Source organism: Borostomias antarcticus, assembly GCF_949987555.1.
Source record: "Borostomias antarcticus genome assembly, chromosome: 1".
Taxonomy (NCBI): Eukaryota; Metazoa; Chordata; class Actinopteri; order Stomiiformes; family Stomiidae; genus Borostomias; species Borostomias antarcticus.
Window position 1 is genome coordinate 36808033 of NC_140234.1, and position 25810 is coordinate 36833842.

General features: G+C 45.7%; 3 protein-coding genes across 3 annotated transcripts; 1 reads left to right on the forward strand and 2 right to left on the reverse strand.

Annotated features, from left to right (window-relative positions):
- Positions 1–2785: 2785 nt before the first annotated feature.
- Positions 2786–8800, reverse strand: sdhdb (succinate dehydrogenase complex, subunit D, integral membrane protein b). The gene is made up of 4 exons (XM_084443098.1): positions 8750–8800; positions 7756–7872; positions 6287–6437; positions 2786–4315 (listed from the first exon to the last, which is right to left on the reverse strand). Exons 1-4 carry the CDS (start codon positions 8796–8798, stop codon positions 4150–4152), a joined length of 483 nt encoding a protein of 160 aa, XP_084299224.1. The 5' UTR covers positions 8799–8800; the 3' UTR covers positions 2786–4149.
- A 435-nt stretch (positions 8801–9235) lies between these two features.
- On the forward strand, positions 9236–10316 carry timm8b (translocase of inner mitochondrial membrane 8 homolog B (yeast)). Its single transcript, XM_084443110.1, has 2 exons — positions 9236–9436; positions 9703–10316. The coding sequence occupies exons 1-2, from the start codon at positions 9338–9340 to the stop codon at positions 9868–9870; spliced, it is 267 nt and encodes an 88-aa protein (XP_084299236.1). The 5' UTR covers positions 9236–9337; the 3' UTR covers positions 9871–10316.
- A 251-nt stretch (positions 10317–10567) lies between these two features.
- On the reverse strand, positions 10568–15746 carry il4i1 (interleukin 4 induced 1; the record flags this gene model as incomplete). The annotated part of the gene is made up of 8 exons (XM_084461578.1): positions 10568–11068; positions 11621–11885; positions 13577–13713; positions 13903–13971; positions 14062–14263; positions 14691–14803; positions 14981–15201; positions 15728–15746. 8 exons carry the CDS (start codon positions 15744–15746, stop codon positions 10568–10570), a joined length of 1527 nt encoding a protein of 508 aa, XP_084317704.1.
- Positions 15747–25810: the final 10064 nt, after the last annotated feature.

The following is a 25810-nucleotide window of genomic DNA, read 5'->3' on the forward strand; positions in this document are numbered from 1 at the left end:
ACACCACGGACCTCACAACACAGCCTCTGAGGCAGCTAGAGATACACGGTCTTCACTGATGAAGGCAGGTGGGTAGCCCGGCACGGTCTACACTGTCCACGACTGGCTCTGACCCAAAGGGGCGGAGTCTCGCCACCACGCCACTGAACACACCACGGACACCACAACTCAGCCCTTGAGTGGGCTAGAGACACATGGTCTTCGCTGGAGGGTGCATGGAGATTGCCAAGAGGTCACTGTACTGTCCCCGACAGTTTGTGACCCAAGGAGGCGGAGTCTTGCCACCTCTCCACTATCCACGCCACAGACCCCATAACTCAGCCCCTGAGTGAGCTAGAGACAAACAGGCTTCACCAGTGGGTGCAAGGAGATTGCCCGGAGGTCAATGCACTGCCTCCGACCGGCTCTCACTCAAGGGGGCAGAGTCTTTCCACCACGCCACTATCCACACCATGGACCACAGAACTCAGCCCATGTGGGTTAGAGACACAGTCTTCACCGTGCATAGAGATTGCCCAGAGGTCACTGTACTGTCCCCGACAGGCTTCCAAGCTTTTAAGCTATACATCTCATTATTTATTCCATCTTTCAGCTTTGACAGCATTACTCTATTGCTCATCTTTCAAGCTAAAGGCCCAGTTAAAGGCTTAAACTACTCAGGTTGAAAAGTTTAAAAGTATTTAAGTTCTTAGCTTCTTTAGGTAATGCAGTTCCAATTCTGCCAGTTTGACATTTCAGCCAAGCTTCCAGGTTTTCCAGCTTACAAGCTTTTTTAGCGATACATTACATTACAGTCATTTAGCATACGCTTTTATCCTAAGCAACTAACAATAATTGCATTTAACGTAGGAAGAGCCAATGTACTACTACTTGCCAGAACTCACAAGTGCATCTTCTCTCTAAAACAAGTGACTAAGAGCATAATCTAGTGCTGAAGGCAAAGTGCAAGAATAGCAATCTAAAGTACAGTGCAATATAATATAATACAATAAAATACAATAAGTGCTTAGACGGGAGGATTGTTGTAGTACTTCTTGAAGAGATGAGTTTTGAGCCAACAACGAAAGATGGGCAGCGACTCTGCTGTCCTGACATCAGTGGGCAGTTCATTCCACCACTGCGGGGCCAGGACAGAGAAGAGCCGTGACCGTGTCGATCGACCGCAAGAGCCTCGGAGTGACGGGGCAACCAGTCGCCCTGAGGTAGCAGAGCGTAGCGGTCGGGAGGGGGTGTAGGGTTTGACCATGGCCTGGAGGTAGGAGGGGGCTGTTCCTTTCATTGCCCTGTAGGTCAGAGTTTTAAACTGGATGCGAGCCGCTACAGGGAGCCAGTGTAGGGAACGGAGGAGGGAAGTTGTGTGGGAGAATTTAGGGTGGTTGAACACCAGGCGAGCAGCAGCTTTCTGGACAAGTTCCAGAGGTTTAATGGCTGACGCCGGCGCCCCAGCGAGGAGGGAGTTGCAGTAGTCCAGGCGGGAGATGACCAGGGCCTGGATGAGTACCTCCGTTTTAATCAGTGAGGAAAGGGCGAATCCTCCTGATGTTGTAGAGCATGAATCTGCAGGAACGTGTGACGGATGTGACATGTGCGGAAAACGACAATTGGTCATCCAGGGTCACACCCAGATTCCTCGCAGTCCGAGTCGGGGGCAGTCCTTCCCCGGGAGGAACAGCAGCTCAGTCTTGTCCAGATTGAGCTTGAGGTGATGTGTCGTGATCCACTCCGAGATGTCAGCCAAGCACCCAGCTATGCGTGTCTCCACTTGTGTATCAGAAGGGGGAAATGACAGGACCAGTTGGGTGTCATCGGCATAGCAGTGATAGGAGAAGCCATGCGAGCGAATGACAGAGCCCAGAGATGTAGTGTAGAGGGAAAACAGGAGAGGACCCAAGACAGACCCTTGTGGAACCCCCGTAGTCAGACTACGCGGTTCCGACATGGACCCTCTCCATGTTACCTGGTAGGAGCGGCCTGTCAGGTAGGATGCAAACAGGGAGTGTGCAGAGCCAGCGATGCCTTTCTCCTCAAGGGTAGAGAGGAGGATCTGGTGGTCTACCATATCAAATGCTGCTGACAGGTCTAGGAGTATCAGGACAGAGAAGAGGAAAGAGTAGAGAGGAGAAGATCAGTGGCAGTATCAGAGGGTAGGAGAGAGAAGGATTCAGGGGCGGGGAGGGCAGAGGTGATGGCAGTGGAAACATTCCATCATTTATTCCATGTTTCAGTTTTGACAGTATTACAGTTCATCTTCCAGCTTTTTTAGCAATGTATTTAAGTTTTTAGCTGCTTTAGGCAATGCAGTTCAGATTCCAATTCTGACAGTTTTATATTTCAGCTAAGTTTCCATGTTTTTCAGCTTCCAATCCTTTTAGCTATACATTCCATCATTACAGTGTAACAGTTTATCTTCCAGCTTTTGTAGCAATGCATTTAAGTTCTTAGCTTCTTTATGTAATGCACTTCAATGTCCAATTCTGCCAGTTTCACAGTTCAGCTGAGCTTCAAGTTTTTTCAGCGTCCAGGCTTTTCAGCTTCCAGGATTTTCAGATGTTCAGGTGTGATGCATTTGACATTTCAGATTTTTCACATTCATGCATTTTCAGCAATGCTTTTGCTATTCCATTCAGCTGCTCAGCATTCACACGCATTTTCTGCAGGAAATGCAATTTTCTAGTTCTGCTAGAGCTCGTTTGTTAGAAGTCTGATTCAGATCATGAATAACACACCTGAGACAGAAGAAACAGACAAGACAGGTGGACGTCCATGAATGAACTTTCACAGGCTTTTATATATACATGTATATACTGTACAGTATATATATATATGAGCAATATGAGTACAGATTAAAGCCAGGCACCCTCCCAACAGTACAAAAATAAAGCTCCACCCATTCTGCCCAGGTGCATTCACTCTCAGGTGTGTGGCGAGTGTACCTTATCTTGTAGGTAAATATTTGATGGCACAAGAGAAATGCATCCAGCAGTAGACAATGGTGCACACACACACCCAGAATATTGCTGTACAGTATTGACTGACAGGAACTTTAACGGCATCAGGACTGAGACTGCTCTCTGGTGGAGACGGCTGACAGGTGCTCCTCTTCCTGTCCAGCATGACCCCTACCTCAGGTGACCCATTCAGATTTGGTTTAAACACAACCTTCCTTCTTAAGGGAATCTCTGGTCTCGCATGATTGGATAGGTGAAAGCATGTTCTTCCATTCCAATCATGTCAGATCAGTGATTTCTCTGATCCGAAGGGAGGAGGTAAGGTTGCAGTTACAGTGCAGTAGTCTCAGCTCAGAACAATACGACTCAAACCTCCTGTTTGTTCCTTCACTCCCCCTAGTGGCCGTTGAAGGAATGGCCTTGGGTAGGTGTCCTGCCCTCCCACCAGAGCCATGCCTGGTCAGAAGGGCCTGATGAGGGGAAGGACAGAGGACAGTTGGAGTGCAGCTGTGAGTGGAGTGCTAACACTGCCAGTGGTCAAACCCATGCGCTCTCGTCAGTCAAATCACACCAACCAAGTTTAGAGGGAGTGTGAGGCCTGTCGGCAGCCTGCCCACCATGGCTTCCAGGGTATGTATGATACTAGGGGCTGGAGCACACCTTTATTGCAACAGATCATCATCCCACATAAATTAAGGTCTGACTGATGTCGACAGGTACAGGGCTGATGGGGGGGGTCAAATGACCCTTGTAAATGAAAATGCGACCCTTGATAGGTCACATTTCTATGACAGGTTGTCTAGATAGCGGTGCCGTGGGGTGGTGTTGGCAGCGGGGCTTTTGTTCAGGGTCAGAAGTCTGGAGCAGGCCTGTATTCAGCCCACAGGCTAGTCAGACCAACAGGATGACTGGGAGGGACAAACACACAGAGCAACAAGACATCTTTCTCCTCTCACAGCAAAAACTCATAACAAAGCTGCCTGCCTTGAATATCAACATGTATCGACATGAATTACAATTAATACACTTGTAAATCACTTGGCATATTTTGACAAAAATGATATATTTATAGAATTTACATAGAATCCCTTGAATGTTTACAATCAACTAGAAACAAGATGGCTGCCCTGCAGGTGGCCAGGCCACTCTTCCTTCCTTCTCTTCTCTGCCCCTGCCCCACTCCCTCCCGCCTCAGTCACGTTCATTTGCTCCACAGCAGGGCTATAGCTTTGCAGATGCCCACGTCATTGTAGTTGAAGTAGCAGAGGCCGGCGAAGGTGACAGTGGAGAGCAGAAAGAGACCAGCGTTGGCTATCTTCTCCTTGGGCTCTCCGTGAACGTAGTCTGTCAACACCTGGCCAATGCCCCTGGGCAGGAGAGACCACAGCAGAGAGACAGGTGTGAGACTCAACACACAGCAGAGAGACAACTGTAAGAATCAAACCAGACAGCATCATGGGTGTTGGTAGTTCAACCTTTTCCCAACTCTTTTGAGGTAGGAAACTGATTTGCACGATGATAGCCTAGCATTACCTTATTCAGGGTAGATAAACCAATCAAGGCTTGGAAACCATCTCCCTCCCCAGGGCTAAGAGGAAGCACATCCTAGGTTGTCATTATTTTGATGCCCGTCGCTTTTGGTTGGTGTTAAAGGAGGCAATGCCAGCCGGTCACGCAGTGGCTTCTTCCATTCACATGATTATCATTTTTTGATCACCTCATCATAAAGAGCTCTGCCTAACCATAGATGCAGATCTATTTTCAAGAGTTTAGACTAAAAAAAGATCATACTTTAGCAACTGACAATGTTTTTGACAATTTCCCCCCCGGGATCAATAAAATGTAGCCCATATCTTAGTCTTGCATAGTGGGACTATCTCCACTGGAGAAATGTCTGGCTGTGTCCGTATTGCCAAATACTGTCACAGGTAACGTGATGGTCTGTTGTTGCTATACCAACATGAGGTGCTCACATTCCTAACATTCCTTAGTAGAGTTGGCACGTTTGTTTACCTCAGAATCACCGTTGATTACTGGGCTAGCTATAAAAATAGATGTGAAATTTTCATTCATAGTAGCTAAATCTGTCCATGGGAAATATATTTTTCTCAGTAGTTCTCTTAGCTACAACAAGACGGAGCTAGCAAGGCAGTTTTGAGTTTATATGTGTACTATTTATTCAGTTTGGGAATTCCACGAAAAAGCATTAGCTCGTTCCAGAGCTAACATTAGTAGCTAGCTTATACTTGAGAGATCGTGGGATTCCCAAACTGAATAAATTAAGCAATTTAGCAACGACTGAGCATTACATCACCTCAGACACTATTTGGCAACCGTACACATTTTGGAATGACAGGTACACAGTACCATTCGGAGATGGGGGGGGGGGGCTGGAATGCTGTAGCTGTATTTCTTTAAACCAATCAAAATCATCTTGTGTAAACTAATGACAATCGCTAACTCAGAGGCTGCTGTTTCATGTAGTGAAGGGGACTTTGAAAACAGTAACACTCAGATAGCAGAAGGGGTCTGGATTTAATCTCCCGGCCCAATCTGGAGAATCTCCCGTCACCACTGATTGGGGCAGGGAAATTCTCCCACCTCTAATGACAAGGCTTATCTCCAAAACCTACATCCGGTGCATCAGACTAATCTCCCTCTTTCACTTGACATCTCTATTTTAAGAGACAGCCCTTTATTGAAAGCGCTGAATGGAAATTTACTAGGCTGCATTTCAATCCAGCCAGTCATCCCTCTCATGCTCCAACCAGCCAGCCTGATGTTGAGGGCAGGTGACGGGAGAGCTGGGTTGGAGGAGCATGCGGTCTGAGTCTGCAGGACATCTCAGCCCCCCAGGCCCCTGCTGACAAGGGTTAACCCCCACATGACTGGGCTTGGTCCCCAGCTCCTGCCATGCTTCCTCAGCCCGGGCCAGAGTGACGGCTGGACACACTGCAGCGACACTAAGCCTCCTCAGACACAGCCAGCGCGTCATGGATGCCATACAGCTTGGAGCTGCTTGGAATCCAATCTGCTAATGAAAGCACTAACACCGTTTTGGCCAATTAAACACCATCTACCTTCAACATTCATCATGAACACAGGCTGGCCTAGTGAAGCACACGCTGCTGCTGCCTTCATTAGGCTGCAAACCCCTATTCCACTGGTCTACCTACAGAACAACCAACTTTAATACAATGTCATTAGAAATCACTATTCCTGGATTAGATGGCCTGGTAGGCTGTATCCTAGTAAAGGCCTATCCTGGAACTGAACAGATATCAGACCATTTGATGATATTAAGTGTGAGGTTGCAGAGAGAGCAGGGTCAGTCTCACCAGTGTCCGTGCAGAGTGAGGGCGGCGGCCAGGGAGTAGTCTATTGCAGGGCCGGGGTAGAAGTAAGCCACGGGCCCCATGGCTAGCAGCAGGATGCTCACCACACGCTCGCCTGTCCAGTGCAGCGATGCAGCTTTGGACCCGGAGTCCGCTGCACAGGGGCACACGCACAACACACCACATCAGACCAGATCACAGTGTAAGGTACGCTCATTATATTCATCAAGACTGAAACAGATGTGACATTTTCTTTCTGGGTGTACATCAGTCAATGAGTCAAATACCAGTATTAATTTAATATGACGCAACAGTCCTTGGCACACAATATATTATTATACAACGGTTAGTCCTGGTTCTTCATTCTGATTGGCTGGAAGCCGTGTTAAAATACTTTGTAACACACACCTGGGACCGCATATCATTCCATTTTCAGTATTAATGCGCCTCCCATTTGATCCAATGCATTGTAGTTATTGTTGTTGCTTGGCAACCCATTTGTTAGGGGAACCATTTTGCTCCGCGGAATTGAGGGAATGATGCTTCGTTTTGAATAAATGTTAATATTTTACATTGCTGTGTGTCTATTTTACACTAATAGCTGTAGTAACCGTTGTATAAAAGCAATAAACCACGAGAGGCCGTGTGTTATAGTGATTTTATAACAGCTAGGGGGGTTTTAGGCACTCCGCTTCACGTCGTGCCTAACAACGCCCCCTAGCTGTTATAAAATCACTATAACACACGGCCTCTCGTGGTTTATTGCTTAAATCTATGTGGCCTGGCTCTGATTAATATGGCTAAGAAACTTGAATGAAAGTAACACCATAAATCAAACATCAAAGTTTACCAGATTTTTGAATTTTTGAATTTCCCATATCTCTATGTACTACAGTGCAAAGCTAAGTGGCTAGGTGTGGTATGAGATCGTCAATAATATAGTTGTTTTTGTGGAGAGGATTGTTTCCAGAGCAGAGATGGTCAGTGATATAGTTGTTGTTGCTTCTGTGTAGAAGAGTTTCAAGGATACAACTGACTTGACCCAAAATAACCTATGCTAACTCAGTTAACATGTCTATCTCCTACCACTGGGGGCGCTATTTCTGACCCAAGCCAGCCAAATTTGATTCTACTCACAACCCTCCTGGCATGACCCAATAACCAGCTCTAGTGTTCATGTCCACTAGTTCTTAAGCCATGTAGAGTCCTCTAGCCCAGGGCCTCAGTTTGCTTTACTTTAGACCTTAATCACTTCTAACAGATGGCTATCACCAGCAGTAATGCACCAGTAGTAATTATGGGTACCATGTACAATTATCTGCTAAGCTGCGCCCAACATGGGCCTGAAGGAGTGTCCTGCTCGACTGACTTAGCTAGTTGGGCAGCCATTCAATGGATCCAGCTGTTACATTACTACAGACAGTGACGCTGCTACCGACAGAGGTCCAGATCCAGGTGGGTCCGGTACTGACCATAGAGGGCGGGCGAGGCGTGGAGCCGGGCTGTCTGCAGGAGAGGATGCTGGGGCTCATGGTCCTTCTTCTGGGCCACCAGGGGCCGGGCCAGGAGAGAACCCCGGTACAACAGAGCTGAGGGAGAGAACACAGCAAAACAACTCAGCTTCGACATCAACACTATTCCATTTCATTAGTATAATACAATATTTCATAAGTTCACAAATTCCTTGCTGCTTCAACTGGTTGCTGAAGTAGCTAGCTATAGCATCTTAGCCGTCTGAAGACATGCCCAGAGGTCATATAAGGTGAAGGTAACACTAGCTAACCGCTAATTTCAGAGCGAGTATGGGAAGCAACAGCTCAGACTAGGGTAGCAATAAGTTGACACTTACAATATAGTTTGGGCATTGAATATCAAATATTTGGAATAATTCCGACTTTCGGTTATTTATATTGTTATAAGCTCATGAGGCAAACTGACATCTTGATGGCTGCCCCGCTGTAGGCTACTCGCGTACTTGCATTCGAGAAGCGAGTTAATTTCCAACCGTCTCCTAATAACAGCGCTGGAATGAGTAGTAGAATAAAGTAAATTACATTTCGACTGTTCGTTCGGGTCGAGCTTGATGAACTGATCCCTCTCACAACAGCTCACTTATCTGGCCCCTGGGTGATACTGTTTTATTTTTTTTGCTTCCCTCTGGAATATGTAGGGGTGGGTCGTATGCCCACCTCCCTTTCTCTGTAAAGCGCATTGTGTTGCCTCTGGGTATGAAATGCGCTATACAAATAAAGCTTTGATTGATTGATTGACAACTCTTGCTCGTGAACAGGCACAAGCTATACAGCTAGCTAGCAAACGTTAGCCTAATGTAAATTCGTAAAGGAAAATAATGCAGTCATGATAGATAGCACTCCACACAGAGCTAATACAGGAGCACGATTAATTAATAAATAACAAACAAACACGTGAACACATCGACGTTAGCAACTGAGTAAAGACACATACGTTTGAGTCCTCTGTGACAGACAGAACTTATCCTGACGATGGCCGCCATGACAATCAACTAACCAAGGTCACGAAACGCTCACCCGGAAACAGTACTCTGTGACCACCGCCTGTCAAGATTGTACAATCAAGCAGGATAGTCTACTGTGACCACTAGACCGCTTTTCCCGGCTGTTCTGGACTGTGCGCACTAGCCAGACACTATTATTTTTAAGCCTTATTGTCGTTTTCAGTATCATGTACTCTTTGCATATGCAAACCGAATATTATTTTATAACTGAATATGAACATGCATTGAGGAGTCGTGTTCATGTATGCGTACAACAATCTTGGGCAGTATGTGCCAAGTAACGTTAAAGACTCAAAAGGTGCGCCAACTGCGCGGGTCGACTCTCACGCGGAGCATTCGCAACATTGTCCGGGTTTTGACAAGTTACGTGACTTGTAGATCAGTTAAAGTTATTGCGGTCTGTGCATTGGCCAATATTGGACTGCCTCTAAACACACGAGAGGAGAAGGTCATTTGAGTGCCTTTACGGCTTGAAACTTTATTTGGAATAGCTAGCTAACGTTAGCCAAGCAGGCACAATGGACGGCTATGATATGAATGCGTCTGAAAAGGCAGAGGCATCGGAGCTTCAGAGAATGATTGCCATCGAGCAACAGAAAGCGCAGTTCCAGGCCCAGGTTGGTAGGCTATACGTTAGTTGGCCAACAGTCAAGTCATGCTTCACTGCCTAGCTTATATGCTGCAATAAACGGGGCTGCTCGTCGCCATGAAGGTATGGCAACCGCATTTAATGACTAGTTTGGTGTACAACGGTCCATATAACAATTTTGTCAGACTGCACTCTTATATCAGTACTTGTTATTGCTCATATGTCACAGCTAAGTACATAATGGATCTCTATGGGCATCCCTTAGCTAACTATGTTTTCTCCCGTCTCTTCTAGGTGCACAACTTCACAGACGTCTGCTGGGACAAGTGCATGGACAGCCCCAGCTCCAAACTGGATTCGCGCACCGAGGCGTGTCTGGTGAACTGCGTTGAACGCTTCATTGACACAACCCTAACCATCACCAACCGCTTCACGCAGATGGTTCAGAAGGGCGCACACTGATGAGGCGCGGAGGCCGAGGGTGGCAGGCGGCTGGACTTTATGAAATGTTGCTACAACGTTCGATATAATACAGAATTTCAGTCAGGACAGCACTGTTCCTCAGTCCCTTTCAGCAGATTAAATGTCAGTTTGATGGTCCTGTTTTGTATTGTCATCCAGTAACCTACTGTACCTGCTTAATAATGAATAATCAAGCTTCAAAATCAAATCACTTCCCTCCAGCAATTCCACAGTAATAAAACGTTTTATTTTGTATCAAAGTGTAGACTTGGCAGTGTATTATATACTAAGTAGAGCAAGTGCTGATCATATTGTGACAGATTATATAACATGTCTCAACCTGAATAATTTCTGCTCCAAGTTACGATAGAGAACCATAAATACTTTCAAGAGAAAAAAATGCATGAAAAAAAATCATGAAACCTGGGAGAGGACTATGCAGTGATTGTGCTCATATATACTGTGTATGCAGATCATAAGAATTCCTTGGATAATAATATTCAAATTTGACAACTGTAAAGGAAAGTTTCCTTTAGTATTTTCCTTTAGTGTTTAGAGCTGCAGTTCATTAAACACGTTATGTCATCATATTTGTAAACCATGATGCATGAAACAAACACGTTATAATTGACAATGTACACATTGGCCTACACAATCACAAGCTCAAGTAGATTAAAAACAGCATAGCATGTTCGGTCTACTCAGCCAGGTTGTTGATGTTCTTGGCTGCCCTGAGAGCAGACTTCATGGACGTTTCAATCCAGGCGTGGGGGACAGCGGTGTGCTCCCCAGCGAAGTGGACCCTGCCCTCGCTCCTGAACAGCTCCTGGGCATAATCTGTCTGCTGGTAGGGCGTGTAGATGGCGAAGGCCCCAAGGCTGTAGGGGTCCAGCCCCCACTTCTTCACCAAGCCCCCGGTGCAGAGCGGCCGGACCTCCTCCCCGTGGATCTTCACCAGGTCGTCCAGGACCAGGGCTTTCAGCTCCTCCTCACCCACCCCCTGGAACAGCGTGGAGTCATCTGAGCAGGTGTAGGAGGCCAGCAGCACCCCGCCCGCCGCGCTGTGGAAGCTGTGGCTCGGGTAGTAGATGAAGCGCGAGGGCAGGTCTGTGATGCTCTTGCCCCCCTTGATGAAGTCCTTCTCCCAGAACCTCTGGCTGAAGCTGAGGATCACCTTGGTGGAGCTGGCATAGTGAACCTGGAACACAGGGCACGCTCACTGGTATCAATCAATCAAAAGTAATTATAATATAATTGTACTGCTATGATTATACACAGTCTATTAGGGTATATAGTATACCCAGCTCAGTGGGAGGTTGGAGGTTCGATCCCTGCCCGAGTCATACCAAAGACTATAAAAAATGGTACCCAATGCCTCCCTGCTTGGCACTCAGCATCAAGGGTTGGATTAGGTTGGCACTCAGCATCAAGGGTAAGTCCCTGCGACATACTAGCGTCATGTCCAGGGGGTGGACTTGTTTATCAAGCTGCCTCACGCTTAGGAATCAGGAGATAGGCTCCTGCCCTATGGGCCACTAGGCCCCAGAACCATTCTCAAGGTTACTTGGTATAACCTGATAGTATAGCCTTGAGTATAAGTTGCACTAGAAGCTATTACTGAAGTGTCTGTGTAACCCTCCATGGTTTACCCCTTTCCTCTATTCACTGAGCTTCTGGAAAGAAGAGACGGGTCACACCAAGCCTAACCACGGTGCTCACTGGCTGTATCTATTAAATACAGGTCACCCACCGAGCGCAGGGCCTCCATCTTGTGTGCTGAGAGTGGTGGCTGAAAGCCGATGAAGAGCGTTGCCTTGGCAGTGGCGGTCACCAGAGCGTAGTCGACCGTCAGGTTGGTGAGGGAAACGGGGTTCCGCCAGTCCTGGAATGACACGGTGATGTTGCTGCTGGTCTGACTGATCTGCTTCACCCTAGAGTTGAGCAGAATGGTGCCGTTCAGATTCTGGTAGAAGGCCCTGGGAAGGTGGTCGAACCCGTCTGTCACCTCATAATAGCTGGAAAACATAGATGATACAGTCTGTTACACATCTTCAGGACCGTCAAACTGAGCAGAAACCATTTTTAAGAGATTAAAATCTCTTAAAAATGAAATGTTTTCAGTTTAGGATGTTTGGAAATAAATGTCATACCTAGTCATGCGAATGTTATTTGATCTGAGGTCTGTGTAATTCAATTGATTGTGCTGTATACTAAACAGTCTACAGCAGGGGTCTCAAACTCAAATTGGCTTGGGGCCACCTCATAGGAGGGCCACTTAAAGTCGCACAGAAATGAAAAAAGCATTCTGTCCCATTTTGGTTCACATAATTCGTCATAGTGTTCAACTATTCAACGATGTATGCCAAAAAAATTACAAAATTCTACTTTTGTTATAATCTTCTATCAAAGTATATAATTTCTGACTTCCTGGAAAATGGTAGGTCACATGCAATAACGACAACAGGTACCTTAGATTTTAGGCCAATAATCTCACGACATCCACCCGTCAATCAACGCTATCCTTCTATCGATTCTGTCTAAAGTTCTTAAAACACGTCCACTTGTCAATGTTCCAATCAAATTCCTCTAAACATTATGTCCCACCCTCATAGCTTGTTTGCGTTGGAAATACGTCAAACTACGGAAGTTAGATGATATGAAACGTCCGTTTCTGTGCAACTTTAAACATTCAAGTACTACCACTGTAACCATAAGAAAGTGCAATATTTCTGAAAATGTCATTTTTTATTTCCATAACTAGACTCACAAGTCAGTCTCTAAATGTTGCGAGACTATTCCATAACTAACATTTTCATCATACAAATTTCTGCGGTTTCTATATTGTACATTTTTCATTTCAATAGTTAGTGCAAATATTTTTTCCTTACTTTTATTTTATCTTGAATAGCCTACATTTGTACTTTATTCTATTTGATTTGCAACACTACTGTAAGCCTGCCCTGGACCTGTACTTGTATTTATTAAAGTTCAAGTTTGTTTCCATTTCTTGCCAGACACTTATGTTGAATAGCCGACAGTACATCTGTAGGCTTCTACTCTATTTCTTGCCAGACACTACTTGAATAGCCTACTGTACATTTATAGGCTTCTATTCTATTTCTTGTCTTATCTTTAAAGACTGCTGAGGCGTTAGCCCTCTCAGCTGCGTGGCTCGTTTTTGTCCTCTTGTCTCCCTACAACTCACACTGTCTCCATGGATAGTAGGCCTAATGAATGACGCTTGACATTATATTCCTTTAGAACGACTTTTTCTTGCATATCAGGCAGGTAGCATTTCCGTTGAACACAAAAAAATACTGCAATGTCCATCTTTCTTTAAACTGTCTGTGTTTCTAACGTTAATTAACCATGAAAACAGCCTCTCGGTGGCTAGCTGCATTCCATTCAGTTCAGTCGCGTGTGGATTGATTGCACCTGTGACTGTCTGCAGCATGTCCTCACAAGGGTCAGCGCACAATAACAGTATTTAACCCCACGTACTGTATGAGCGGCTTGAATTTCGGATTGTAAGCCTGCCTGTCGGCGCCGTGTACAAGACATTATTTTGTGGGCCGGATTATATTCTATTTTTGACATCATGTCGCGGGCCGGATGGAAGGATGAGGCGGGCTGGAAATGGGCCGGGAGTTTGAGACCCCTGGTCTACAGGTATGTGAATGCGGCCAGTACTGGTGGGTGTTCTTACGTGGTGTCGTCGTTGATGTCTGACTGGATGTAGAGCATCTCTGGGAGTGCGGTGTAAAAGAAGCTGTTCTCATTCAGGACGTCTCCTATCATCCTCAGGGCCTCTCTGCTCAGGTTGGCCTCCTTCACCAAGTACTCCTGCCACAAACACACCAATCACCAGCCAATCAGGGACTCCACACTTAACATGAGCAAAGCACTTAACACAAGGATTTTATGCTTACACTAGAATGTAACACTGTACAAGAGGATTTTAAACTTTACACATTTGTTCACATCAAACAGGACAGAAAGCAGAACGATGTGAAACCGCAGGGGTTCACTTACTTTCACAGAGTAGGAGTCATATTTATCCATCATGGCCGCACATCCGACCCTCTTCATATCATCCCTTAACTGCAACACAGCATCACATGTTTACACTTCCAATCAACTTCTACCTACAGGATGTTACTGTAATGTGGCATTGTGCTTCTCCCCACCAACCTTCCCCAGAGCCGAGGCGAACAGCTGAGCGGCTGACTTCCCTCTCTCCTGGGCCGTCAGGTTGTAGTTCAGCACGTCTGGGTTGTCCTTCACCTGGTAAGTCCTGTGCAGCAGACCGTTCACCAGGTAGTAAGTGTTGATGTCATCCTGGATGAACTTGTTCAGGGTAACACCCATTTGTGATGCAAAGGACAGTAGAATTCTGTTGAAAGAAAAGTACAGTACGTTATCAGGGTGAAGACATCCAGATTCAGGTTTTATTTGTCACATGTAATGTACAGTGTAAAGTCGCTGTGAAATGTTGCTGCCGGCTCCTTCATGTGCTCATTACAGATAATTACAAATTACACAAGAAATACAAATACACAAGAAATACAAATATACAATAGATTTGTAATGGTTGGCTGTGTAAAGACATACCCTACAGTTACCCTTTTATGTGAATTCACAACCATGTAATGTTTATTTGTAAAATATGCTTTATTATTGTAAGAAATTAAAGAATAAGTCAGGATATAACATAAAACAGGATGACTAAACCTGTGGTTTGTTTTCATACAGAAGTTAGGGCGTGAGTTCTATCTGTGTTGTGAGGCAGGGTGAGCAGGTAGTGGCCGTACTGTACTGACTTGTGGAAGCTGGGGATCCTCATGGCTCCCAGTTCTGCATACCAGCCCTCTTTCCTGTTCCTGTAGGTGCTCACACGCCCACCGATACGACCACTGGCCTCGATGATGGTCACCTAGCAGCCCACAATACATGTATGTTGTTTAATAAGGTTACTAGCCTACTGTATCATTACTTATTTCCTCGTAGGAGTAAATACTGCATTCTGAGATTCAAAGAGATAAAGATGTAATACTGTAATCCTCGAGGTTGAGAGTCGTATGGATCTGAGAACACATGGCTGCTTCCCTACCTTATGTCCTGCATCCTCAAGAAACTTGGCTGCAGTCAGTCCAGCGATACCCGCACCGATGATGGCCACATGATGGGGAGTCTTGGTGGGGGGCAGACCCTTGTCCACGATGTCCAGTAGCTCACTGTAGTCTGGATCTTGTAGACACTCAAATAGAGGGTCATCTATGAACCCATTTACACTGAACACCAGCCCGATAACTGCCACTATGGCCAGGGGAACTGGAAAGGGGCCAGTAGAGAGAATGGAAATATTCAAATTAATCAAATCTACACACATTACTGCTCAAAGTAAATGTACGTCTTAATTCCCAATGGAAATATTCTCTCATTATCTCATTAGTATATCTGTATAGGCCTTATATATCCACAACATTGAATGAAAACCTAGGCTAAGACCTAGGCTATATATGAGCTTTTCAAGTATCACTTTCGTTTCTCCCTGACAAATTGTGAAAATTTAGCAAAGAGCCCTTTACAGAACACCTTTTGTTATAATGCAGATGTTCTGGGTTTTCCTGGGAAGTTCTTCAAGTGTCATGCCTTTGTATTATCATTTCAAATTCTGGCAGTTAATTTTTAATTTTCTCCCATAGCCTAATGTGAACTGAACTTAGGCACTGAGAGTTTGGTACAGACCACCTAACCTAACTAATAATTTCGAAATAAATAATATTTGTGATTTTCATCAATTTCATTGATTTTCATCACAAATATTAGGCTATTATTTATCATTAAGCCGACTCACAGTACTTGCAGAGCGTCATGTAGGGGATGATCTTGTGTCGGGGGGCGCACGTCTTCTTTCCACCTCTACTGATGCTCACACCCAGCGGAGAAATGGAAACCTAGAACCATGACGGCGACATCTGAGGCTCAAGTGACTCATCCAAAGAGTGGGTACAGTCTAAGTATAAAACCTCCAAACTTCTGTCATAGATTTTTTTTATTTTTATGAATTGCTTATTAGAAAGAGCCTAGGCTATATCCTACAGTAGGCCTAGTCTACAGCCCTGATATTTCAACAACAAAACAATTCGTTCATGGTGAAAGAAAAAAAGGCAACTATGCTAATCAATCAATCCGTCAATCATAGTTATAACTGTCTTGGTATTGCATAACTTTGAAGATCAATTAATCTCTCGCAGGCTTCACGTGCACTGCATTTATAGAGTTTACCTTCATCAGCAGTAGGTAGGCTAGTTCTCCAATGGATAGGTGCGTAGGCTAAAAAACTACTACGAGAGTAGTCTAGGCTATAGACCCATCTGATCTAGAATAGCCCACTTATATCGTCACGTCTTCCTAGAAGGCCGGTCTAAGAATCGCACATGTGTGAAATTACACTCGGCGTATTTTAATGAGGATCCTCAGGTCGGTGAAGAAATATTTTCCCACACCAGCTCGAGATTCAACCATACTGAACAAATTAGATTAGTGAGGTTTATTCCCCGGCATAATTCCATTGCGCTGTCCCATTCTGATAATCTCCAGGGTTGAAGTAGGCTATGGGTAACTTTTAATGCTTATTGTTGCTATTAGGGTAGGCTACTCTTTTAGCAGAGATATAATATTTTAATTGTATGGTTAACTTGACCTAGGCTACTAGTATTATTGTAGCCTATTCTTATTTTATTATTTTGTACTCTGGTCTCCCCAAAAGAGAAGACTAGCATAAGCTAGTTTTATTTCATTTAGGCCTAGGCTACTTGTCATAATCAAATTAAAGAAAGCTTCTCACCTCGTGGCTCGCGCTATGCTGCTGTCAAGTGAGACTACAGGACGGTCACTTTTTATAGTTTAAGGATGCAATCGAAAGCGAATCATAGGGGACATCATAACCAGGCCAGGTCTAGCCTGGCTTATGTGCTGGCTGGCTTGTTTCTGTTCAGGACTGGTAGGAGGGACGCTAGTCATGCCACCGGAATAGCTGTGAATTTAAATGACATGAAATATCGTCTGATAAATTAAGATGGGTCTTGTCGCCTGGACACATCAGTTCTAATGCTTCCAATGCTAATCCAGCACAATAAGAGCGTGTTAGCCAGTTAGCTCATGAGCTCACAACAACTAGCAGCAGCTTCCATAACATCAATTAGCTATTTCTCTGCAATTGGTTCAACTTCTGTTTCTGGACAAAGGTAAGGGATAAAAAGATTGGAGTGAAAGGATGGAGGTTTGAGGTACAGTCCCATAAAGTCATCCCCACTGGGGCCTTGAACCCCGGTCTCCCAGGTGGGAGTCCAATGCTCTCACCACTACTCTACTTGTGCAGTGGAGATTGGCAGATTGGTATTGGTGTCCTTCTTCAAGTCCCTGGGTTGTGGTTAGAATAAGGGTTGGGACATGATCTGATCTATAAGACAAGGGGTAAAGGTTGGAGTGAAAGGATGAATGTGTGTAGGGTTGGGGTATAGTCCCATAAAGTCATCCCCACCACTACTCTACTTGTGCAGTGGAGATCAGCGGATTGGTTTTGGTGTCCTTCTTCCAGTCCCTAGTATGGGTTGGGGTTAGAATAAGGGTTAGGGTTGGGATAGGATCTGACCTATAAGGGAAGGAGTGTGGGTTGGGGTTAGAATAAGGGTTGGGGTTGGGAAAGGAACTGACCTTTAAGGCAAGGGGTAAAGGTTGGAGTGAAAGGATGAACATGTGGAGGTTTGGGGTATAGTCCCATAAAATCATCCCTACCGGGGCCTTGAACCACGATCTCCCGGGTGGGAGTCCAATGCTTTCACCGCTACTCTACTTGTGCAATGGAGATCAGCAAGTTGATTTTGGTGTCCTTCTTTATTTTTGTGTGCTGGGACTACTGCCTCTTATGGTGCCAACAGAGAAATGCAGGTCAACATTGACCGGAGGGAGGGAGTGATAACCGGACAAACGCTATCCCAGGTGCGCTGGCTTACAGCCACGCACAAAAACGTTGACCTGATGCACCAATGCCTGTACTCATGTGGAATACCATACTATAATTTCCTTTGGAAAAAATCACCCACCTTGTGTATAAATCAACACTGATCATCCCTACGCAGACGTATGATATCATTCTTCTAGAGAAGTCTGTTCCAGAGTGCAATGCTGCTGATTGGTTGGTTGTCCAGGAAGTTTCCTTGAATAAAACAGTCAGGCTACATAACTCACTCATAATTGAAATTAATTGAACCAGTTTTGTTCTAATCAAGGCGTTCAGGTAACTTCACCTAAGTGTTTCTGAGAATGTTCCTCTGATCTTGTCTGGTGGTTCTGCCTTGTAACAGATGGGTCCTCTGCATCAACTCCGGGCAGCTGTGTAATCATGGAATGGAAATCACACACGTTTACAGGGAAACGGCAGTGTGAGAAAAGAAGAGACAATTACACAACAAAGAGTAATGATGAAACAGAAAAACAGCAGTGTTCCACAATATGACATTTATTCACTGGCTACTGTACAAGAAATATGGAGCTGGTTTGTCACATATTTTGTATTTATTTATTTTATTTTACCTTTATTTAACCAGGCAGAATCAATTAAGAACAACTTCTTATTTACAATGATGGCCTGGCGCGTGGCCCCAACCGGAATAAAACACATAATAAATGCACAAACTAGAGTAACACTTAGGACAACTGTACAACAAATATACAAATGGTTTGTGTACAAATATACAACAAGATAGGCTTATGTACAAACAAACAAGTATACAACGAGTATAAAAAATAGACGTGTACAGAGTATAGACGGGGGAGATACACAAGGACAGGACAGGGTCAAATAAATAAAGGGACAGTTTGGGGGAAGGGGGAGGGTGACTGTGTGTGCATGAGTGTGTGAATGTATGAGTGAGTGTGTGTGTGTGTGAGTGCGTGTGGGTGTGTGAGCGTATGCGTGCATGTGTATGCGTATGTGTGTATAAGTAAAGCTGGGGGATCAGCAGGAGCATCCGGGGTCTACAAGGAGTTTGTTGAGTATCTCTTTGAAGGCGGACTGTGAAGTAAGGGTTGTGAGTTTGAGGGTGAGGGTGTGGAAAGAGTTGCTGAAAAGTGAAGGAGTTTCGCCCGAAGAGTGACTTGCTGCCTGGGATGGTGAGTTTGATAAAGTTGCTTGAGCGTGTGCAGTAGGTGCATTGGGAAAGGTGAAGATGGGAGGAGAGGTAAGGTGGGGTCTTGCAAAGGATGGTCTTATAAATAAACTGGAACCAGTGTCGGAGTCAGTGGGTGTGAAGGGAGGGCCAGTCGACCAGTTTGTACATTGCAGTGATGGGTGTTGAAGGGTGCACTGGTGGCAAAGAGGATGGCTGAGTGGTAGAGAATATCCAGTTTATGGAGAGATGTCTTCCTCTACATATCCCACCAGTAACAGGAGAAGCCCACTCATATGTCCCAGATGAGATAGTCCTAGATACTATGTGACCAGGGGGAACTCAGCTGGGTTACAGGAATGCTAGCCTATACATCATATCAACTGGGCCATAATGTTGCTTCCCAACACATGTAGGGGGTTCATTTAAAAGAGCAGTCACGCATTCTCTGTGTGACTGGGGGGGGGGGGGGGGGGGTAGAAAGGTAGCACAAAACAAAGCACAGGTAATGAATCCAGAGGTTTAGAATGAAGACCCTGCTAGGTGCTGAGGGGGGTCTGGTCAGAGAGACGCCAGGTTGACGCCAGGCCCTCTCTCTCTGCTCCTCTCACACCAACAAGCCTCTTCATCAACTCAAAAATACATCTCCCGCCTGGACTACTGCAACTCCCTCCTTGCTGGGGCCCTGGCATCAGCCATTAAACCACTGGAACTTTCCAGTCCAGAAAGCTGCTGCTCACCTGGTGTTCAACCACCCCAAGTTCTCCCACACAACTTCCCTTCTCTTAGTCATTTGTTTAGAAAAGAGATGTGAGATCTGGTGAGTAGCAGCACACTGACTACCTACAGTAAATGCAAATGAAAATCAACAGTACCACACACACACACTTGCATAACCAACCAAGCAAGTTCTACCTTTCTATACCACAAATAAAAGTTTGAGAACCTAGGATACATACAGCCCTAACAGGTTCTAATGTACTGACCTCCCCGCACAGGCCTGACCCTGCTGGCAAGCTGCCTTGGTCCTAGCCAAGGAACAAGCGTTTCAGCTTCCGCTCACCTGTATGTACACCAGCTTATACCATGCTGACTGGCCTGGACTAGTCACCACATCCACAGTCTAGCCAAGTTAGAGATACCCTTGTGCATTTTACAAAACAAGTGTCATACAATTAAGGTCATCATTTGTGCAGCATGTGTGCTGTAAGTGTAAAGACAAGATACAGATAATTTTATCCAGGTTTTATTGAATAGCTTGTAGACCACACTGAAACACTGGGCTGACAGTTCAGTTGTACAAGGCGGACCTGGGAGACCATTCAGGACACCTTGTTTGGGTCGAGGCTCTGCTTTGTCTGCTGGCCCAGGTGAACTATCAAACTGGATGTACTGACGCTGAGAATGGAGACACACACATGACACAGCTGGCCGACACTTCCTGCACTCTAAGAGGTTAGGGTTAGGTCTAGACTGAATGTAGGTTAGCATAAAATAATACATATTTATTTTTAAATGGATGGAAAGATGCTGCCCATGCCTAGATCTTTATGTATATTCAGCATGTCTGTTCTCACCCACTGAGGTCCCATCACCAAACGTGAAGCCTCGGATACAATAATAAAACAGGGGCAGACAATGAAAGAGAGAGACAGACAGACAGACAGACATGTAGACAGATAGGTTAAAAATTAGAACTGTTAGTGTTTTGATCAGACGGTACAACCAAAATGTCACCTCAGTGTAGTGATGCAGACAGAGTTATGAACACCTGCTCCTTGCTTAGAAGGAGGTTATCAACTGCCCTCTGAAACATTCAGGACCAGGGCTGTACGCAGGATTTTTGTAATACCAAGGTCATTTAGTTGTGGTGCTTCAATCTGGTGCACTTTGAGAGCAAAATTAGAGGCTAGAGGCTAGATCTATAAAGAACAACACATCATATTGGATTAATATCATCTTTAACTGAGAGCAGTGGAGGTCATCCAGAGAGGACACAACTTAAGTGAATGTTGATGAGAACACACCATCTATTAGAAACATGAGACTAGCTCCTCCTGTCACCTCTCTCCCAGCCTGGCCTCCTCCACTCTGATGTCCATGTTGGTCTCCTTCTGTCACCTCTGCTCCTGTCTTTTGTCCATGTTGGCCTCCTCCTGTCACCTCTCCTCCACTGTGGTGTCCATTTTCATCTCCTGTCCACAAATTAACAAAACATAAACATAAGCTATAAACACACACACCCTCACCCACACACCCACCCACCCATCCATCCATCCACATTATTTTTTAAACTTGCCAGGATCTAATTAATGTAGTGTCTCTTTGGCTAACATCAGGTCCTCCTCCTGTCCCCTCTCGTCCACTCTCTTGTACCTCTTGGTTTCCTGTCAACAAATTCTATATTTTTAACAGAACATAATCATGCATACTGTGTATATTTATACACACCTACCTACCTGTCTATTTGTTTATCTATATACAGACATACAATTTATCCCGTCATTGTGCTTTTCCCATCATGTTAAGTAAAGAGTAGGCAGTGTACCACCATCATCCCCTTTCTTTTTTTATCTTGTCCTCAACAGTCCGCTTTCCAAAGCTGAGCTTTGTTTGATGAAATCTTTCATCTTCTCCCTCTCTCTCTCTCTGTCAGTGAAGAAAGCAAACATGGTCAACTGTTATGTGAATAACGGCCTCTGCTATAGTTGCAATGGAAAAGAGGGGACTTCATTTCAACATGAATTTCAACCATTTACACGTCATTGACGATTTATCAGTCACAGACATGCAACGTGGCAGCTGTTGACTTCAGTGTGATTTGCACTGTTCCTGAAGTACTGCCTGACAATAGGCTCTTTGCACAAGCTCCACTACTTCCTGAAATTCTACAGGCATATTTATTTCCTGTCCTGTACTATTGGATGGAAGTGATTAATCAGGTGTGCGGCACTTCCATCCAATGGTATAGGACAGGAAATAAGGATGCCTGTAGAATTTCAGGAAGTAGTGGAGCTTGTGCAAAGAGCCTATTGCTTGGCAACACCAAACGCCCAGTGTTAATGAGAAAATAAATATGATAGATTTCTTTGTAGAAGCACTGCTCTGTTTGTGCATGTGCGCAGGTACACCGCTTTGCTAATGTTAACGTGGGTCAAGAATAGCCTACTTAGCTAGCCATGTTGTGACGGCTAGGATCATGGATGTATATGTTACGGTGATTGTGAGAAAACGGGGAATGTGAGCTTTTCCCGGTTAATGCGCACATTCCCCGACCTCGCGGGGAATGTAGGAGAAACATGTGCGTTTCTCACATCTCCCGGGAAATGTGCACATTCCCCGACCTTGCGTGTGAGAAATTGGTTAGTATTTCTCACATCTCCAGCAAGGTCGGGGATTGTGCACATTAACCGGGAAATGCTTACAATTCCCGACCTTGCGGTAAATCTAGGAAAGCGCAACCGTATGCAAAACTTCTGCGCAGCCGGGTGGTGGGAGAGGGCTTATGTGACGACTCAGAGGGCGTGCACCATAAGAGGCACCCACGGCAGTTGGGCTATCGTTACTGGCGCACACCTGTGAGAGATTTTTCGTCTTTTTGTCTGTATGTAGAAGACATGTCTAAAGAGGAATACCTGCTGGACCCAGACAGTGGTGATATCACCTGCTCTGGATCAGACCTGGAAGATGGCAGTCTCCTCCTCCAGTCCTCTCTCAATCTCTCCCAGCAGACTCTCCAGAACCTAAAAAACACCCTGTCAACTCTGGGGAGACTGAACCATTGTGGGACCATGGAGGATCTGAAGAGCCATGCAGAGAAGATGTCTCAGAAGGGGCTGGAGCAATACCGAATGTGGCGGACCTCATGGCAGACCATGGCGGTCCTCAGCAAACAGATCAAAAAGGACGGCCTGGATGAGGAACCTGAGTTGGCCCCTGATCCAGTTGTTATTAAAGAGTTTCTGAGGGGGCTCCACCAGCTCCAGCGCTGGATTCTTTGAGCAGCCACCAGCGGAGGCCATGATTAGCACGGACCTCCAGTGTCCCCGCTCCTCATACGGACCTACGCCTCTCGTCGTCCTCCATCAGGCGGGCCCTCCTACACCCAGCCTGCCCGCCTCTCGTGAGCAGCAATCACCGGACCTGATCTGTCTAGAAGGAGGCCTGTTGACACCGAAGGTCACCAACGCCCCAGACATCTCCGTCGCTGCCGCCAAGGCGTTCCTGGAGGCACCAGTGGTGGCCAAAGAGACGTCCCCACCCCAGGTCAGCTACGCGGGGGAAAACCCTCCTCACGGGTACGCAGGTGCCCTCCAGCCCTGCCCTGCTCCCTACATGGACGACACCGGACACACCCCGGCCCCCGCAAACACCCAGGCAGGGTGGGGTTCTTCCAGCCCTGCATCCATGGCTGCTGGTCCCAGAAGGTCCAGACTACCACAGGTGAGCAGTGTTGTATTTAGAGTTTTCTCCCTCAAACATCACATTATCTAGACTGGCAATCAAACTACAATACAATCTTTTCTTTTCAGAGCTCACCTCCACCACCATCGCCTGCTCCCCAGACAGGCTGCCACGGAGACTCTGACTCTGCCAGAAAGGGTGATTTTTGCTCATTAGGACATAAAACGTCTGTCTTTGAAATTAGATACATTTAGCTAAAATAGCTATTTGGTAGCCTAGTGAACCATCCTGAATTGTATTTTACTGCACTGTGACAGTGGTCGGAGCTATTCAAGGATGAGTTGCCAGGCTACCAATTTGGCACACCTTCTTTGTCTGTTGAACTGTCTAAGAGTAACAATTTACTTTACTTTAGCACATTTATTACTACTAAAGCTGGGTTGTCTAATCATTCATAATCCCTCCTGGTCACAGATCCTAGGAGCAGATGTGTGGACTATCTGCAGCAGCAGCAGTCCGGGCTCCCCAGCCAGTCAGCGAGCGGGCTCCCTGGTCAGCAGGTTCACTTCCTGCCCGCCGCCCAGCGAACCCCGGAGCCCCCGGCCCAGAGGAGCAGCAGTGGCTGGTTCAGGTGGCTCTTCCCGGGGGGAGAGAAGAAGGACCACCTGCCCAGCGACACGGACAAATCTGTAAGGGACCCAAGTCTTCTTGTTCCACAGGAGGTGTTTGGCAACCACAGAGAACTCATGTGATGGTTTGATTCATGAGATGGTTTGATTCATGAGATGGTTTGATTCTAACCCCTCGTTTGGGACGAATTCCTCCAGAAATGGGTGGACAGGGGAGCAGCTTGGGAGGAGGTACGCGCTTTAAACTGCTCTTTAAAAGTATATGATCGGTATTATTTCAAATATGTGAACTGTGTATTGGGACTTTTTATGTTTGTTTGATTTATTTTTTGGGATTCACAGACAAGACCCCCTCCTCAAACAGCCATCCCCCCTCCACCAATGGGCAATGATGCAATGCAAAATGGAGTTAACAAGTACTCTGTAAAAGCAGGTGACTACGCTAACATGATAACACATAGCTATGCTACTGTATGGTAGCTAACATACAAGCAAGAGAAGCAGAAGTGAATGGTGGAAAACATAATATGGTTTCTCTAAGCTCTTTTGTTACACTTAGCCGGTCCTATTTCTGTGTGTTTGTGTGTGTGTGTGTGTGTGTGTGTATGTATGTGTGTCAATGTTTCGTGAGAAGCAATCTGTGTTTTCCTTTCTCCTCAAGTGCCAGTCATCTCAGGAGGATTTATCCATCTTGGAAAAACTGTTGGCCTCAACCAGTACTCTGTAAAAGCATGTGACTACGCTAACATAACAGCACATAGCCATGGTGTGATAGCTAACATACAAGCAAATGAGAGGCAGTGAATGGTGGATAACATATCGTTGTTGCTCTGAGGTTTCTCTACGCTCTTTTAGTTACACTTAGCCAATCTTAATTCTGTGTGTGTGTGTGTGTATGTTTGTGTGTGTGTGTGTGTGTGTGTGCGTGTGAGACGGCATTTCTTGAGAAGCAACCTGTTTTCCTTTTTCCAAAAGTGCCAGTTCATCGCAGGAAGGCGTATCCAACTTGGAAAAACTGTTGGTCTGAAACGTTGCATGCCTCTGCCCTCCCAGCACCTGTCCTCACACCCTGCTCCTCCACGCCGGTAACCATGCCGATCCTTCCAGCCCCCCAGGGTAAGAGGAGAACGCTTCTCTCTCCACTTAGCTGGTGACCACACCAGAGTTTACACCACAGCAACACTACTTATTAAGAGTTCCACCTGCTCCAATGTTTATAGAAATCCTCGTGGATGAATAAATAAATACTTCAAACCCAGCAAACCCCTCCAGAAAAACATAACAAACTGATCAAATGATCATGATGAGTCCCAGGTGATGTCATAGCGTTGCATGAGAGAGTATCTGTGTGAGGCATTAATAACAGAGCCCTCCTCCTCCCTGCAGATCCGTTCAGCTACCTGCTGGCCCGGTCCGGGTGCGTTCCTGGGGCCCTGCTGGCCCGGCCTGGGTGCGGTCCTGGGGCCCTGCTGGCCCCGTCCTGGTCCGGTCCCGAGGCTCGGTTCTTCTAGAGGCGGAACGCTGGACCACACTGGATCAGATGAACTCTCATGATCCTGTGAAACTGGACTTTAAACTACAGCATTCACTCTACTCAACTAATCAGAGAGAGAGATACAGATAGATAGATAGATAGATAGATAGATAGATAGATAGATAGATAGATAGATAGATAGATAGATAGATAGATAGATAGATAGATAGATAGATGTGCTGTATTTATGATACAGGGAC